We start from the raw sequence: 18,995 nt of genomic DNA, 5'->3' as shown, positions 1-18,995 counted from the left end.
AGATCATAGATCTTATAATTAAATACCTATTCCGAAATATTAATTCTAACCAATGCATAGGGCCTATTTCATTGAAAGTCGTAGGTGTACGAACACTTTTGGGAGCCAATGTATGTATGTCGCATAACTCAAGAACAGTAAGTCCTAAAAAGTTCAAATTTGGTACGTATACTCCTAGTGGGATCTAGTTGTGCACCTCCCATTTTGGTTGCATCGGGTGTTTCTAAAAGGGTCTTTTGCCCCTTTTTGGGGGGAAATCATTGTTAATTTCGATGTAAACTCAAGTGGTGTTATAATTTGGCGATATATCGCCAGTCTTTTGGTCGCCAAGTTTTGTCTCCAACATGGCAACAAATTTGGCGGTTTTCCTTTTCTTTTAATTTGTTTTAATTTGGCCACTGTTGGTGATATTTAGAAAGTAAACTATTGAATCACATTAAAATTGCCAGTAATGGGGAAATGACCTTAAATTGGAGTAGAAGGAAGTCTTGCGATGCACACATCATCTCGTTTTTATATGTTTAAGCAAAGATAGCTCGGAAATGCGAACCAACGTCCCCCTTTTATGAGTATCTTCAAAATTCGGACAAGAGGTAGGGCTTATTATTTTTTTTCTTAAATTCCCATTCAAAACATTTGTTGATTATCAGTGTAATTAATCTCTTACACAAACTAAGCTTTTTTGAAATACTACTCTAATCAGGTTTTTCTTATTTCGCTCATTTCTGCTCTGAAACAAATGTTACGCAGCACAAAGGTAGATTTTTTTTTCACAACTATCATTAATTATGGTAGAAAAATGCTTTTTAAATCTTTACTAAAAGTTGCAAGGTTCTAACCTATGGTTATTAAATTTTCTAATTAAAAACTCTCAGTGAAATTTATGGGAGGGAAAGATATTGTAACTTACAAAAATAGTTAAATAAAATGCATACGCTTGTTTCGGAGTTTCAAGGAACCGCTTTGTTAATGCAAAAAGTTGTGAGCTTCTGGATATCAGTCCCAGTGAACATATTAATTATATCCCTAATCTTATTAAAATTTGCACTGCTAAAGAAATTCCTTACAACTCTGAAACACCAGCATTCCACATAAGGGATGTCCACAAATGATGTCACGCTCTGAGGAAGGGGGTGGGCAACAATAAGTGTGACATCACGAGAAGTGTGACACTTTGCGACAGGGGGAGGGTACATGATGGAAAAATGCGATATCATTCATGGACAGCCACTCATTTTGAACACACGAGGGAAAATCAAAAAGTCTTCTTACCTATTTGTTTTATCCAAAATGCGGCTGTGAATACAAAGCAAACATATACATTCCCAGCAGTGATAGTTCCTTGAACCGTACCAGCCGTATCTGATTTTTGCTCGGAAGAGCGGAGCTGTTATCAGTCATTTAAGATGACGGTTGTTCTTCAGACGTCCATAGCTTATGAGCAGCGAATGTTATTTGTTTTGTAAGGAGCAAGGGACAAAACCCCATAGAAATTCACAGGGAAATGCACCTACAGACCTTGCCCTAGTGATTTTCATGTTTTCGCTCCACTGAAGAAGTTTCTGCAGGACAGAGATTCACATGTGACGAAGAAGCCAAGAACGCGGTCCAACGGTGGTTCCACAGGCAGCCGGAAGAATTTACCACAGGGGGATCTCTAATTTAGTGGTGTATTGCACAAATGTCGGAAACGGTGTGGTGACTATGTGATGAAGTAATGTAAGCGACATAGTACACTACGTATATTTGTTAATACATGTACTGTCCAACCACGGATTGCATGGACTTTTCAAACGTCCAGATAAGACGAATCTATGTAAATAAAGGGGAAAAGTAAAAATTTGATACTCGTATTTCGCTCATTTGAATGAGACTCTGCTTCTGCAAAAGTTGACATCGGTAAAAAATAATAGATTCATCCATTTCCGGCTGTAAAACGGATGTTTGTCTTTCCAGTTAATCCGTGGTCAGACAGTATGTACCTGTTTTTGGCGAATAAAAATAGGCGCAAAGACTTATTGATTTGCCCTCGTACTTTAAACAGCAAAAGAAACAAGAAACACAAATATATAGAATATAACATAATGTTTTGCAGGCTCTCTACTCAGTATAAAATCATTAACTTTAAAATGTAACCAATTTGGAAAAAAAATTACCTTCATCTTGTGATTATTCAAAATTGTTCTTGTGATAGCTGTACTGTCTTTTCTACTTTCATCTTTGGTTAGCCATTTTGAAATGATGGTTTCAAATTTTTGAGAACTGCAAGTAAAAGCAAAAATAACTTGTTTCCAGGCACAGTAGAATAATCAGTTACGTTGACAGACATTACAGCAAAGAAAAGGAAAATTATTCTTTGAGTACATTTCGATTTTTTTTCCAGAAGAAATGCATAGGTAGATTAAAAGACACTCACAAACAAGCCACTTTTTGTTGCAGAATATTAATTATAGTTGAACTTAAGGGTCGCAAAGTCAAGGTGCTATTTCACGATGGAAGGTACAGTTGGTCAATAAACTAACGAAAATAAATGGAAATAAGAGGAACCATGTCCCCAGGCATGGCATTTCGAATTTTAAAGGAGGGGGGGGGGGGAGGTGTATAATCAATGTAAATTTTACCAAAAAACTTCAAAAATCATATCTACTTATATGCACAAACATCAATTTTCCAAAGTCAGGGGTGGGGGCGGTCATGATTTCCTCCCCCGACCCCCCCCCCTCAATAGGACGGGCCCGAAATTAACTACACGCAATGAAGCATAAAAAGTAAAAACAATGTTAATGAAGCAGTGAATTCGATATCAACTTTTCGGAAATACATAAATGTGTTACAGGGTTACAAACAATGATGGTGGTTAAAGGGGGAGGGGGGAGGCTCAGTTATCAGCTATTCGGGATTGACATATACACATAATGCGTAAGGAAAACTTAAAAAATCTTAAAATCAATCGGTACCCACGCGTCGTAAGTTGGACGCCAGAGGTTAAGATCTCTCTCGATCAAATTCCCTTTCAAACAATAACAACATGATTCATGGATTAATTTCATTGACTTCATATGACCCGCAGGCCATCAGTTCAGCAACCTACCTAAGAATACTTTCGATCAAGTCTCCTTTCGAACAATAAAAATTAATCAAAATCAGTTCAACCATTTAGTAACCGCGTTGCTACATACACGTTAACTTGTGAGTAAAGAAATATTCTCTTTCTCTTTTACGTAAGAGGCTAAAAATAACTAATATAAAATTTAAAACTAAAAAAAGAAAAACCCGACCTTGAGGGCGCACCTCATATTTGTTAGATTTAGGTAAATCTCGAGGGTCAACACATAATATATAATTGAAATATATTTTATTTTTTCTTAGATAACACAGGAAAACACGGACAAGGAAAGATAATCACAACTACAAAGTTTTGCTAGTCTCAAAATGCAGAATCAAGACATGCTTTGCTTATAAAAGAAGCGCGATTTGTAACAATGAATCTACTCCCAATCACATGAAAGGCTTAAACGTATTTAAAATTTACTAAAATAGGTTATAACCCCAATTCTACGTAACTTGGAAGTTCCAAACTCCATCAAACGCAGAAAAATACCTATTTTCAATTGGTACAAATAATTTAAATGTGTGAGTAAATTTCCCCTACTAAAATTCAAAAGAATGCTAACTTGGTTTTTAGTTAATATCTATTGTAATTAATGCCCTAAACATAACATATCTAGCTAAGAACATTCTAATTCCAGTTACCTTTCGAGTAAAAAAGCAATTATCAAAATCGGCCCAAACTTTCAGGAGCTACTATGTAACAGACAGGTACATGGACGGACACGCAAACACGACAAATTCATAACCCCTCCTCCCCCACCCCTTTTTATTTGCACCGGTGGCTAAACCATGGAATTTAGAATCTGAGAGCTGTAAAATATAGTAAAAGTATTCGAACGAAATAGTGAGCTGACGTGAGTTTGACGTTTTTCAAGCAGTTTTAGATGATAGATGATGTAAAGCTGTTTAAGAGGACATCGAATCGGACACTTTTTAGACAAAGGATTATTAATAGTTAGGTTAGTGTGGAAGGGCGTTGCTCTCGGAGTACAAAAATACACTTTATATAGTTTATTATTTCAGAATTTGTGCAAAATATTGTAATCTCTGAGCATTAATGAGTTAGGGACCATTTTCCCCAATTTATGATCAATATTTGACAAATATGAACTGACAATGCTAATTTTCAGCGAAACGTTGGGTGTTTAATATTGAGATCAACCCTAAAAATCGCAATATTCAGCAGAAATATGAGTTTTTTACGAAACTTCTCGAAATAATTAAAGAAACAGAACACTTCGAGATCTTGGTAGACTGAGATATTCTTGATAACAAATAAATACGACATCACGTGGAGATATTAGGCACAAATATAAGCACTTTCAGTTTTTTAATTGAAACAATTTATCGCTCAAAATCCCTCCAATAACTAACTATGAAAAAAGCTGAAAATTCATTAATTTTGTTATCCTTACTTCACAACAATTCAATTTGAAAAAAAAGAAAGAAAAAAAAAGAGAGAAATTAAATAAAATGGATACAAATGAAGAAATAGAGTTTGATTCATTTATAAGTTTTAACAATCTATCTATATTATTTCCCAACGTCATTTTGTTTCTGCGTACTTAATTTACTTATACGGTTTTTATTCGAATTTTTAATGGAATAAGTTTTATTTCTTGCACGCTTTTAAAGAAAAGAATAACTTCCATTCGTAAATTGTGATGCATAAAATTTTATCTCTTTGTGTGTAAATTCAAAATTAAGATTTAATCAATAAAAAGACGAAAATTTTAAGTGTTTTAGTTTCAAAAAGATACAATAAAATAAAAGGATTGTAATGTCTACATTCGTAGCGAAAAAGGAAGATAAAAAGCATAAAACAAAAATTTATCAATTAAATATTACCTCTCTTCGTGCAGCGGCTCTCCAACAGATGAAAGTACAGATAAGTCTGAAAATGGAATGCGAAACTTATTCAGCAGAGCAGCTAAACTGAAAAAAAAAGATAAGAATAATAAATTTAAATTTATTAGTATGGTGTGAATAAATATTTAAACTTTAATTGAGAAATGGTAAAACAGTATCTCGTAATTTTATAGTATGTGAAGATTTGGCTCACATTTTATAAGTATTAACTATAGAAGACATTTTAATATCACATGACATTTGGGAACGTTAGGAAGGCTACACAGACCGACAGATCCGGGCCTTAATCCTAACCACCCAATTACGTCACTGTCAATTTAGGTTTGTCCCAACTGTAATTTGCTGTGTCCATTACGAAACTTACTTCTAAGCATTTAATATAGTAAACGCTCAGTACTTGCATCATTACAAGTACCTGTAGTTAGTAAAGTATTTCAAAATATAGATATTCTGGTAACTTTAGAGATGGAATATTGCTGTTTAATCATTTGAAGATGAAAAACAGTCATGCTTAAAGAGACAAATGTTTAATTGCACCCTGCCCTTTAAGCTATTTGCGTTGAAAGAAATTCAGCACCTCTTCCCATTTAGCCCCACCGGTACACCAATTTTTGGATACAATCCTGGCATAGCAGTCAGTTCTGCGAGGTCACCTTGCTATGGGGGAGAAAAAAGTTCCACTGCGACACCGTTCTAGAAGCAATAGGTACCTCAAATTCATCCGCACTTGTCTCTATAGGGGGTAGGGGGTTCACACTTATTTCATAATTGTTAGAAATTCTTGTAGTGTTTTTTTAGACATAGATTGCAGATGATGTAAAAGAAAGCAAACTTTTAAACTGCAGATTCTAACGAAGAAACGGTGCGACCCTTGTATGTCGGAAGAAAAATTGAAGTACGCTTTTCTTTAATAAGAGATCATTAAACCCGTTTTAATAGGGCTTTGTTTAACTTCCCCGTTTTTTAGCTGTAATTTTGATTAAAAATTTCCAACTAGATGAGTGAAATAAAAATGCATTTTCCTCCACATTTTTTGCAACCCTTTGGGGGTACTTTGTGATTTTGAATCCCATACTTGTCATGTTTACCATTGCGTGCATCGCATCTTTTACCCACCTGAAACATTGTGTTAATCCATGATGTGTAAATGAAAAAGAAATAATTATGATTTCTGAAATTAAACTTGTACTTTTTACTTTAAAACCAAAATAACTCTATGTTGGACATTAGTTAATAGATTAAACATATTTGAAACGTTCCCCCAAACCTATCTAGTTTTACCCAAAACTTATGCATTCAGTTTGCATATCAAATGGTTGAACAAGAGGCGCAGCTATTGCAACACTGAATGAGAGTTTCTGCACTATTAAATGCACTGAACAAGTTTTCGCGAATGCGTGCCTAGCATTCGAAGACCTGTTTAGTAATTAAAGTGGTCTAGTGTTCCATTCGTGCTTAATTTTATTTAATCACGCCACCGAGTTATGTTTCAAGAACTACTGCGAAACAAATGAGTCCTTCAAAATTCGAAAAGGTCAGAGGACAATGATCTTTCCTCGGAATTTCAGAACAGTGAAACTGGATTAATATGAATGCGCTTAAACTAAACTTGTTCAAACGTGGTTTAGGTTGACCAGTAGTGCCCACGAAAGAAGGGGACATAGCCCAGAAGTTTTAGAAAGATGGAGGGATTTTGGGAGGGCATATTTCTCGTCTTAAGAAAACTCCTTCTTGTGAGAAATGCATGGGGGGGGGGATATGAATTTTTTCGAAAAAAAGGTCGAAAAGCGCAGATTTATTCCCTTGCACGAGTGTCCATACATATAATTTTAAGCCTCATAGGGAGTTATGACCCCCTTACCCTATAGTTTACTTTTTCATCTGGTAGTGCTGGCATGTATGTAAATTTAAGTTATTTGCTTGTTAATCAGATAACTGCCAAGGTTTTATGTTTTTTGCTAGTTTATGTCAAGAAGCTGGTGTTTTTTTTTTCTTTTTTCTTTTTTGTGACTAGGGAAGCTTACGAGTTTGTAACTCAGAGCCGGATCTGAGTGGGGGGGGGGGAGGGGGGGGGGAGGAGGAGCAAACAAGGGCCCTTGTCCCGGACGGCAACTTCTGAGGGCGGAAAATTCACCCTTTTTACTTCCTTTTACAAAAAAGGAAGTATTGTATTTGCGAAAAAATCTTCACTCAAAAATCGGCCTTAATTTCCATTTTGCTCACCCCCAAATCAATGTTCAGTTTTTTTTCGACCCTACCACACGTACATATATACCTAAGAATGTATAGACGCCCGAAATATCCATTTTGACGTTTCCCGACTTAATTACAACGTGTTTTCTCGTGACGTCTGTATGTACGTATGTACGTGCGTATGTACGTATGTATGTCGCATAACTTAAGAACGGTATGTCCTAGAAAGTTGAAATTTGGTACGTAGACTCAGTGGCGTAGCAACACTTTCGGTCGCCTGAGCGGTTCCTCAATTTGCCGCCATTTAGATGAGAAATAGCTAATACATTAAATAGTCAAAAATATTTTAAGTACAATATAAGAACTTAATTTAAAAAAAGAAAGGGAACTTGCTTTTTGCAGGAGAAAAAAAATCCAGTGCCCCACCAAAACTTTCCAAAAGTTAAGTAAAAATTTGCAATTTTAGTAACGCAGGGAGGGGGGATTTTTCAAGGAAAGTTTCCGGGGGGGGGGGAAGTTGAAGTGTTAAAAAAGTAATTTAGGATATCTTTGGATGCGTGAAGAGATTAGGCAAGGGGAAGGTTCGAGAGCGCTGCCCGGAAAGTGTTTTGACTAGACTGAAAAATACAAATGCGTTGGCTGTATTTAGTGGTGTAAGGGTTTCCCACTGGATTTTCCCCCGAAATATTTTCCATATTAAAATCTTTTTTTTTTTGCTATCTTTGATGACGCTAAAGAGAGTAGAGAACTTTCAGAGAGCTCTCTGGAAATTTTTCGATGCCGAAGTTTCAAAAACGCAATCGTACGCTGTTTTTGGTGGGAGTTAGGGAGTGGCTGAATGTTTCTAAAAATGTTGGGAAATCAGATGGCTCTTCCGTCTCCACAGTAAACGTTTTGAAAATGACGTCTTAAAAACGCGATTTTAACCGTTGTTTGACAGACAACGTTATGAGAGAGAGGTCAGATGGGGGTTTCCCCACCCGAAATCGTTCTGGAAATTGTTCATTTTAATCACGGAGGGAAAAAAAGGCTTCGCTTACTTCCTTCAGAAGTTTCTAAAAACGAAATTTTGAGCCAGCTTGTGACGTTAGTGATTGCGTGGACATTTGGAGCCTCTTCCTTAGAATTTTTCTGAAGTTGAAGTTTCAAAAACCCATTTTGATACGATTTTTCAAGACATTGAAGGAAAGAGGTGTTTTAAAGTTTGAAGGTTATGTCCTAAACACACATTTTTCACTACCTTTCATCACGTTACAGGAAGGGTCAGGCCGGTCAGAATTCGACTGCCTTGAGGAATTTGCTGATATTGAAGTTTTTAAACGGAAATGTTTTGAGATTGAAGACCTAAAACTACATTTTTAGGCTGTTTGGTAACGTTAAGAAATAGGAAAGTTCGGTTGCTCTCTTCCCGAGAAATGTGACATTTATTGAGGTTATATATTAACAACGCAATTTTAATGGGAAGGGGTTAGTATTCGCCGGCCTGGAAGCACATTTTAAAGCTATCTTTGGAAACGTTAGATTGGGACAAGGGGGTGGGAGGGGTTGAAAATAGAGCCCCTAAAAATGCTGTTTTAGGCTATGTTTGGCCAAGTTAAGAGAGAAAGGGCAAGTAAGTGGGTCTCCTCCAGATATTTTCAAAATTGAAATCTTGGAAAATGCATTTGAAGCTTTGTGACAGTTGGAAGGAAGATTAAGGTCGTGGAAATTTTAATAATTTGAAGCTTTAGAAACACGATTTTAGGGTCTGATTTTTCAAAGGGAGTTATGACTTCCTTTTGAATTCATGCTTGAGCGAATCACTTAATGTTGACAAACTCAAAAGTTGCCGTCCAGTTTACGAGCAATACTTACTAAGGTCCGGTACTGCTTACCAAGTTTGGATTATTCTCTTCATTACTGATAGAGGACGATAAGATAAAGAGGCCTTTTGCGTTCGATTAACCATACTGTGATTCATCAGAAGGAAAAGTTGTGCGTCGAAAATCATTTTCATTACATTTGATCTAAATGTAAAAGGCTTTGCCTAGACATTTTATTGATTAAAAACTTTTCATTATAATGAATGACTAAATGTGAAACTCATTGTTTAAAGGAATAAATATTAACAGCAAATATTGGTATTTGCGTTGTGAATAAGTGCTTTTATAAAGTGTACATAAAATTCATTCTGTCTTAATGAAAATTTTGTAATCGAGGACCTATGAAAGTAATTGTTGAAATAGATAATGTTATCCCGAAGTTGAGCAATAAATTGCCCTCCATTTGAGAATTTTCTTCTCTTACTCTTGTTGTCACTATCCTTTAAAAAAATAGTGTTTTTTAATAAGGTAATTTCTAAGGAACTTTCTTAAAATTAAATGGTAGATTCCTCAAAAACGAAAGGTTATGAAATTTATTGTTTCCTCTTCTATAGTAAACCTTTACGGTGAAGAAAAAACCTTACGTCCCTTGATTTTACACTGCAGCTCCCCTCAGTCTGTAGATCAAGACGAAGGGGGGGGGGGGGGACAAGAAACGTCCTGAGATGTCCACAAGAAAAACATACGTTTTGTATGAGAGAAATTTCACTATCATAGTCGTACCAAAACTTTACAATTCAAAGCCTTTTTTTTTGCCACCAGTAATAGATAAAAGTGATTTCCTTATTGGAAAAATACGTTGAATTTTTCGCATCAAATGTGTGAAATTGCAACCCCAAAAAATTGCCGCCCGGGGCGGACCGCCCCCTCCGCCCCTCCCTAGCTACGCCACTGCGTAGACTCCTAGTGGGGTCTAGTTGTGCACCTCCTCTTTTGCTTGCATTCAGGTGTTTCTAAAGGGATCTTTTGAACCTTTTTGGGGAGAAATCATTGTTAATTGCGGTGCAAACTCAAGTGGTGTTATAATCTGGCGGACACTCTGCGATATATCGCCAGTCTTTTGGTCGCCAAGTTTTGTCGCCAACTTGCCGACAAATTTTGCAATTATTTTAAAAATCTGTTTTTAATTTGGCCATTGTTGGTGATATTTAGAGAGTTAAATATTGAATCACATTAAAATTGCAATAATGGGGAAATAACATTAAATTGGTGTAAAAGGAAGTCATGTGATGCACACATCAGCTCGTTTTTTTAAAACTCGATACAAAAACTTAAATAAAGATGGGTTAGGGCTGAAGTTTTTTAAGATTCACCCCAGCTGAAAAAAAATCGAAGGTCCGACACTGCTTTACCGAATGGCTAGTAGCAGCCCTGATTAACGCTTTAATTTATTTGAACTTTTTAAGGTTTTTCGTAACTTTTAAAGATATTTTTACTAAAACAAAATGGTAATTGATGTTGTAAATATGATGTTATAAATGCAAACTTAAAATTAAGAGATTACATACTTGATTTGTTCCTCACTGATCACATTATCGTCTTGCGCCACTGAAAACACTCTCAACTTATTGTCTCTAAATCGATTTCTTGTAGTCATGATATAGGGCAAAAGAAGAGTGAGACCTGCGATACAACATCAAATGAAATTAATCATTCAGTAAATTTTAAATTTAGGAGTCCACATCTACAGCATGTAACAAAAATAACGATCCATTTCCGTGAAAATACTAATGTATTGATTGTTTCCACAATTGTTTGAAGAATTGCTCTCGTTAGAATGAAAAATAGCCATCGTATCCTAGAAACATGGTGGTTAAAGGTATGAAGACTAAAGAGTTGCATCAGCTGTACCGAAAGTACGGAAAGCAACCACCCATCATTTGATCTAACGCCGCATGACTTCTTTTGGTTGATGTTACATTAAATCCCTTGTGTACATGATTACAGTCACAAGTCTGCATCAGCTGAGTGCAAGGTTTGTGGAAGCAGTCAGCTGCATCATAGCTGATCAACTGAAGGATGTGCTCCGTTCTATGGCGGAACGTAGGTCGCTGTGCGTTGATATATTGAACTTCATGTTGTTGTTGCTTTTCTCCGATCCATTAATCCGTTGCCAAGTAGAATGTCGAGTACGAGAATGGGATTGGTGTAAATGTCCTCTCTAGGGGGGCCCAAACATTCCAGTAAGTGCTCAGCAGAGGCCTGATGTGAAAGATACTTGTCCAGTCTGGAACGACCTTACTGACTTCAATAAAAGTGAGGTACCTAGTGTGTCCGTTAGCAACTCTAAAGGTTGTCTGTGAGGTTCTTCCAGCTCAAAGGTAAAGCCCACTACTCTTCCATGTTCCAATTATGAACGAGTGGAACCCGCCACTTCTACGTGATTTCATTGATTTAATTAATTCCTACGCTGATTGTTCTATGCATGTATTCGCTTTTTTCATTAAACATGCTGATCATGAAAATGAATCGTTATTTTAGGAACGTTGGTATTAAAGTCTATTTCGTACCTCCATCATCGTACAACCACCAGACGTCAATGGTACCTTTAGGTTGTTTTACGTGGAACATGTTTGCTACTTTGCTGAAGTTTGGAGGCATAAATTCCAGGTCTTTCTCGATGTCATTTGCAGTATCCTCACAAACCGTAATGGCATCGAATGATGACGAGCGAGTTATGTCGATTTTTGGTATAGAAGCATAAGGTGGGGGCGTTGAATGGCATTCGATGACGGATTCCTCTTCTTCCACGGTTTCCAAAACAATTTTTAGCTCTAAAATGGAATGAATAATGAATAGAATAACTATCAATGTCGTTTGAATAGTTATTAAAATATAATACAGTGAAGCATTATTTCTACGTTTCTGAAGGGACTGTATGAAAAAAGCGTACAAAGGAAAAAACGTATAATAGGTATAGGTTAATGTGTATTAGACTCTGCATCAGGGAACAATTTTAAAAAACGTACAATTGATAAAAACGTACAAAAGAGAAACGCATAAACGGTGCATCACGTATGTTTAATCTGCTCAGATTTAGTGAAATTTGGCATTTATTTCATGAATTTTCCTTCAAAATTACCTCATTGTATGAGGCTTTACTTGTAAGTTGCTGCCTTTCTTAGCTAGCAGTTAGCATATTACAGGGTGTTTCGTTTTAACCTGCAAGACCTTTATTTTCGCAACCGTTAGTCCTAGATGTATATACTTCCAATCGCAAAATTGTTCAAATTCAGATGCAGAGTTAAGATATTGAAAGTTTGAAGCAAAAATAAAAATGAGTCAAAAAATACAGAATTCAACTTTTTATACGGGCATAGGCCCCCCTAACTAATATTTAAAGAAATAATCTCCATTGAACACCATTACTGACACAAAAAACTTTACATTTGTGCGACCAAAACTCAAGGAGATGTTCTAGTTCAAAGTTTTAAGGGACCATACAGAAGATGAGATTGGAACTTATCGCTCTTTCAGAAGAATGACAGGTTGTCGAAGTAAGAAACACAAGGTATTTATATTTTTCATCGTATTCCCGTAATGTTGTTTTGACGGCGAGACAAAAGCGGTGTAAGTCACAAAACGCTGCGTTTCATATCTCGGTGAATATTGGTCGTAATAATTTCAAACTTTTTGTGTTGGAATTAGTTTTCAATGGCGATTATTACCCGGGGCCGTATAAAAAATTAAATTCTGTATTTTTTGACTCATTTTTATTTTTGCTTCAAATTTTCAATATCTTAACTCTGCATCTGATTTTAACCATTTTTGCAATTGGAAATATACATCTAGGACTAACGATTGCGAAAATAAAGGTCTTTGTAAGTTAAAACGGAACACCCTGTATATTGCGTTGACGGGAAATATGATGGAAACACAGAGTGCGCCATTCGGCAACGTCAATCACGTGTTTGGTAAAGAACTAGGCCACGTATGCTAAGCTTTTGTCCAGTATGCCCAGTAGGTACAGTAGGCCTTGGTCCACGTGGGCTGTTGTTGTTTTCTCGAGTTTTATTTTCTCAAGTACAATAATGACTAGACGGACAGTATACCAATACCTTGAAGCCAAATTGTTTAGATTAAGGGAATCGATTTTTAGATTTAAAAAAAAAGACAAGTGCAGTAAAAATGTCTTTTTTTGGAACCTACTGTTTGACTACGAGTTTTTGGACTCCATTTTCCATGCGGATGAACATGATTTTTTAAAAATAAGATATGTTTAGTGCTTGTAATTTTCTTTTTTAATAGCTTTCAGGAGACTGAGACACATATGTGTATCTTAGTCGAAATAATCGACCTACATTTTAAGTAGTTTTTGAAAAACTTAAAAGCTAAAGGACTTTAAGGTTTTCTAGAAAACTGTATATTAAATCTCCATTATGGTTTGGTTTAATGGCTGGGGAGAAGTTAATGGTCTAACTGACAAGTATTGTAAAATTTTAGGAGCCAGGATTTTTTTTTTTTTTTGGATCCAGACAATTTATTTCTTAGAGTTTACAGGATAATATGGCTTTTGAAAGATTCCTATTCTAAAAGAACTAGTCACCTCTTTTTTTTTAAAGTCACCCGGGATTTGTCGGACTCTGAATATGACTCCGTCAATAGTCAAAGGATATGTGGTAACTAATATAATTTAATGTAGTAACTACCCATTGCAACCATGAAACTTTGCTACCATAGAAGCGGGTGACTATGGTACAGTTTTAGTACATTTCTGCCTGTAATTACTCAACATTCATTCGAAAAAAATGAAGTTGCGTTATTATTATAGTTTAGAACATTGGCTTTCGATTCCGACCCTGAAATAATTTGAAACTTTACCCACACCTACTCCAGAGCAGTTTTTCTTTGTACTATTCTCAGATTTCCACCCTGCATTGTGGGTGAGAATAGTACAGCACATGTTTCAACGTTTTCATATAGGTTTTGGAGGTTTTAACGGTTGAGATGTACGGTTGAGAGTTGTAGATGTAAGTTATGCTGAAAATTAAACTTTTGGAGAATCAAGTACATCATAAAATCGAGGGTAAAACAAAGGCTTTATTTTCTTCATAATTTTTTAAGATGGATACCAAATCTTATCTTTTTCAGGCCATTGCCAAAACTTATCTCGCTTCAACATTGTTGAAACTCACTTTCATCTACACCCGTGATTTTTCCTGGGTACTTTTTCCACTGATAACCAAAATCACCCTTCACAATTTCAATTAACTACTGTATCACACTCACCCTCCAAATAGTAAACTTTACGCATTTGTAACGGTTTTACGGTACCGTTAAACAAGGATTGATAAAGTTCATTATTTTCGTACCTTGGAATTGATCTACTTTTTTCTGCTTCTGCTTTCTTTGCAGGTCTGCAGCTAGCGGAAAACCGTCTTCAGTCTCAAAATATTTTGCAAAACTTGTACCGCCGGGTATTCTCAATATGCAGAGCGATAAATGGGCGTTGAGTGTCTCACTAAAAGTAAACGTTTTCGTTAAAAACATAAGATTTACATATTCAAAAGAGTGAAAAGATCCTAATGCACAATCAATACGGATCAAAAATACATTTGTTACAGTTTTAGTACTGCTTTAAAATCAACAGTTACTTTTCACTGCTTTCTGAGGATTGAAATGATGGTTTAAAATTCAATTGTTCATTTTAGAAAGGACATAAGTCACATTTGAATCAATTATTTCAGAAAGGGCGTAAGTCCAATGGATTTCCGTTGGACTTATGCCCTTTCTGAAAAAATTAATTCATTTTAAAAGTTAGAGCCAGATTTAACAAATCAGGATTGTATTCTGGATGAGAGGAGGAGGTGATCATAACAAACAAAATTTTCTCCAGAAGGGTCGTTGGTCCCAAAAAGTTAGAATTTTCTCCAGGAAGAATGAGGGTTGGTCCTACCAGCTTAGAATTTTCTAATGGTGGGGTTTGCTATGAATAAAAGCATGGCAGAAAACCATGGGTTCTGTTTGGGTTTTGACTCCTAAGCAAGGAACCATTTCAAATCATGTGCAATTTTTAACGTTTAACTATTTTGAGTATTTGAACCACATCACAAACTTTAGGGGTTTTTTTTGGGGGGGGGAGGGGGTTAACCACTGTTACAATATTTCTGTTCCTTTACGTAGTTTCCTGTAAATATCTCTCCATATCAAGTTGAGTTATTTGCAATTTTTTTTGTTGATCTATTTTTACGGATTTAAGTTCTAATATTTCATACGGGGGGGGAGTGATGATAAATAAGTGGATCAAATATTTTATCCTTAAAAGAAGCTATTTTCATTATTGTACCATCTTTTTCAAATGCTTTCCTCTTCTTTCTTTCATTAAGCCGGATTTTTTAGTTCCGCCTTCGGCTGTACAATGTCATCACTCGAACTCAAAAAGCAAAAGTTCTGTCATTATCTTAGATTGACTGTTAATTTTTAATGCATCCACTTCACATTACCTCAGATCAGAGCTCAATGACACTATGGCAAAATCAAGCTTAGGTACCGACTTTAAAATTGGCTATCTTCCGCAGTTCGCACAAGCGCACACCTAAACAGTACGTTTCGAAAATTCACATTTCTGAAACATTGGAAAACTTATAACGCACCGTAATAATTGATGTAACATTTATTTGATTGTTGAAAAATTTATCTTACTGGATAATATAAAAGTAATCCAGCATATCTTTTGAATCACAGCTTTGCCAATCCTCTTTGAAACCCATCATCAGTATATTTGGTTTCATTTTTCCAATACCAGAAATCTGTTTTAAAGGAAAATGAAGGAATGCTGTTATTTGAGTGAAGACCATATTGTACCTCAGACCCAGACTAACGTAAGTCACATTGTTACTACAATGTAGGAGAGCGAAAAACTTTCGTCTAGTGCCTACAAAGGATGGGGTTGGCGCTCTTTTATGCTGGTAAATGATTATAAAGAATTTTCTTTAAAAAAAAAAATAAAAAAAAACATAGAATTGCGTTGTGCTGACACGATGCGGAATAAGATTCTGCATATAAAACAGTAATTACCTGAAAATTGCCATTGTTGGAATTACATTAGTTTGGGTCTGAGGAACAGAATAGATAAAGTAGAATTTTTTCACAATGATCATTTTTTAGTAAATTCAAAATTATGCAAGTTAATTCAAGTATCAATAATGAATAATTAAAAACCGAACTCGTAACAAAGAGTGCTTTGATAGACGAACTACATTTTCATTTATAGCTATTACTTTTGTTCATCATAATTTTAATGAAAATAGAGATAGCTTTTATATATTTCATGAGAATATTTAATAGTTGAGGTTAAATTATTTCTTATGATATAAATTTATGAAGTATGAAAAAAGTATAGAACTTTGTACTAGTAATTTTCTTGTTTCATTTTTTTATATGTAAGAAATAATCATTCCTTTTTCCTTTTTTGAGCAATTCACGAACTGCTTATTGTTTTCACATGACCTTTGAATGACCTTCGTCCATTGATTTTATATTTCTATGTCTATAATACAGGCGTTCATGTGCCTCGGAATAGTATTATTTAAAATGACTTTCTCGACTTTACACAATCCTTTTTACGTGAAAACAGTATCCAACACACAACATCCAGCATCCAGCGCATAACATCCAGCATCTATCCCCTGACATTTATTTAAATTTTGACGTCTTGAACTCAAATTATGGTTCCAATAAAAGATCTTAGTAGCAAAAAAAAAAAAAAAAAAACAGGATGAGTCGGATCCTATTGCAATTCGTGATTGCAAGCAAATTAATTTTTATTCAAAATCTCAAAATTCAAACTTTTTTCTTTTCTTTTTTTTTTTTTTTTTTTGCTATTTTTCATTTTAGGATTAGAAAAATATTTACTTAGATGATTTTCAGTGATGTATTTATTACTGAGTGTATTCAAATCTCAAATGAATGTAACTTAAGAAACTAACCAGAGCACTTTTTACGGAAGTATGAACTTGAGACAGGATTGTAGTACAGTCTATCGAATCAGAAACTTCTTTTTTGGAAAATTTTAACGAATGCGTTAAAAAATATTCTGAATAAACAGAACTAGATTTTCAGACTAGGATTCAAAAATTAAAGTCTTGAGTGGACTAGTCTTCTCTTAAGTACGAAATAAAAGTAGGTAACTTTAACTGAAAGTGGCGGCATGCTGTCTTATTTGTATTACAGTATCGATGGCTAAAACTGTGAACCAGCTATATCAGCATATTATCTGTCATGATTTTCCTACAGGTGTTACTGTTAATTCTATTTCCTTCCAGCAGTGCCATAATACAACTCAACTCTGCCGCGTTAGATGTCTTGTTTTCTTTACGTGCCGCCATGTTCAGGCCGACGTTCTGAAGATGTGATATTGTGCTGCTATGTTCAGGCCGACGTTCTGAAGATGTGATATTATAACGCTGTGTACTTTTGTGTCGTATATTAAATGGTTGTACTATTATGTGAGCCAAGTTTATTTCCACTTCGCACATCGTAAATCAAAGTAAGGTTTTTTTTTTTATTATCTTGCTCATTATTTCAAGCTGCATCAGTAGAAAAACGAGTAATGCCAACTATTCCATGCAAATAGAGAAACTTGTAGAATTAAAACCCACTAACAACACGGCATGATTTTCATGTTTTTTTTTTCGCATTTTTGTAATCTATTCTACGTTAGCTTTATCATACAATCTTGCTTATTTTGTTTCCGATGGAAAAAAAAGCACGAAAAAGCGTCTGATTCCAACATTTCCCCACTGTTAGTACTGAATCCGAAACGCGTTTCTTCAAATATCTCAAAAATTCATTTCTGCAGATAATGTCGTTTAGAGTAGACCAGGGAATTGCCGCCACCTGGGAAAATACCGCCACCCCTGATTTCTGAGTCAAGGAAACCGGGTAGCAGGCCTGACAGCTCCTGACCCGTGAACTATGCTACAACCAATGCCCCAAGTCGATAGCAGCAATTTCGCGTGTTGTTTTTTTTCTTGTAGTGTCGAACGTTGTTTTGAAGAAGTTAAATCTTATTTTTCCACGTTGAATAAACTGAGGTATGTACCTTTAGATGCTACAGTGGCAGCATTTGCTATGAACAACCTTTAACTAGCTATTTTAGCCTATATTTTAATCAACGATATTTATCATTTCCGTTTGTTTTGATGTCTTTGAATCTACATTTCTTCCATCTTGTCGGATCGGGGTTATGACGCCACCTCTCCGGGGGGTGATGCCTCCATAGTGGTGGCATTACCCCCGGAAGCATGTTTCTACTGTATAGGTCAAAAGCAATTATTTAAAGGAACGAAAACGCGCTCTTGTAAATTCTGCTTAATAAAAAGAGTTAGTTAACAGAAGTAAGTCTTAACAGAAGAAACTGGTGAAGAAAATAATATTGTAAATGTGAGCAATACGTCTGTAGGTGAGTTACTAAATGTAGCAGCTTGCTCAACAAAGACCGTTCAGTAAGTGCCTCAAAAAACGTTTCTTCAATCGCTAGAAAAGTTTTTACCAATTCCAAAATTGGCAGCAGAAAGGGTAGAGGAAAGTTCTAAAAGAAAAGGCCACTCGTCAATTCTAACGGGAACCCCCATGAAAGCAGATTTGGAAGAAACAGTAGCTAAAAGAAAGGAAAAGACATTGAAAAAGAAACAAGTCGAAAGAAAATCTGCAGCAAAGGTTTTGGGAATGTATATCAAAACTGAATCCAAGGCAAAAGAAAGAGAAAGCAGTGACAACACGGCAAAAGAAAGAGAAAGCAGTGACAACACGGCAAAAGAAAATAAATAAATTTGTTAAGAAAAGGGGCAAGCGACTTTTTAGTGTGGAAAACTCTTCAAATGAGGAGGACATCGACGTCAAAAAGTTTGGTGACGATGACGAAAATGATGATCTTTTCGAACCAAACGATTCAAACGTTCAACTTTGTGCTATATGAAATAAATATGGAACGAACGAACTCTGATACAGATGCACTTG

General features: G+C 35.5%; 1 protein-coding gene across 1 annotated transcript in view; it reads right to left on the bottom strand.

The window, feature by feature from the left end:
- LOC129230583 (solute carrier family 12 member 3-like) overlaps positions 1 to 15,787 on the bottom strand; it is a 29,944-nt gene extending 14,157 nt beyond the window's left edge. The window contains exons 1-6 of the mRNA XM_054864988.1: positions 15,678 to 15,787; positions 14,348 to 14,496; positions 11,546 to 11,809; positions 10,544 to 10,658; positions 4,960 to 5,046; positions 2,157 to 2,262 (exon numbers count right to left, since the gene is read on the bottom strand). Coding sequence (XP_054720963.1) covers positions 2,157 to 2,262; positions 4,960 to 5,046; positions 10,544 to 10,658; positions 11,546 to 11,809; positions 14,348 to 14,496; positions 15,678 to 15,766 — 810 coding nt within the window. The 5' untranslated portion in view covers positions 15,767 to 15,787. The remainder of the gene's footprint in view (positions 1 to 2,156; positions 2,263 to 4,959; positions 5,047 to 10,543; positions 10,659 to 11,545; positions 11,810 to 14,347; positions 14,497 to 15,677) is intronic.
- Positions 15,788 to 18,995: the final 3,208 nt, after the last annotated feature.

The sequence above is a fragment of the Uloborus diversus genome, chromosome 9 (assembly GCF_026930045.1).
Source record: "Uloborus diversus isolate 005 chromosome 9, Udiv.v.3.1, whole genome shotgun sequence".
NCBI lineage: Eukaryota > Metazoa > Arthropoda > Arachnida > Araneae > Uloboridae > Uloborus > Uloborus diversus.
Note: the sequence above shows the minus strand (reverse complement) of the source record. Positions and strands in the feature narration are given on the sequence as shown.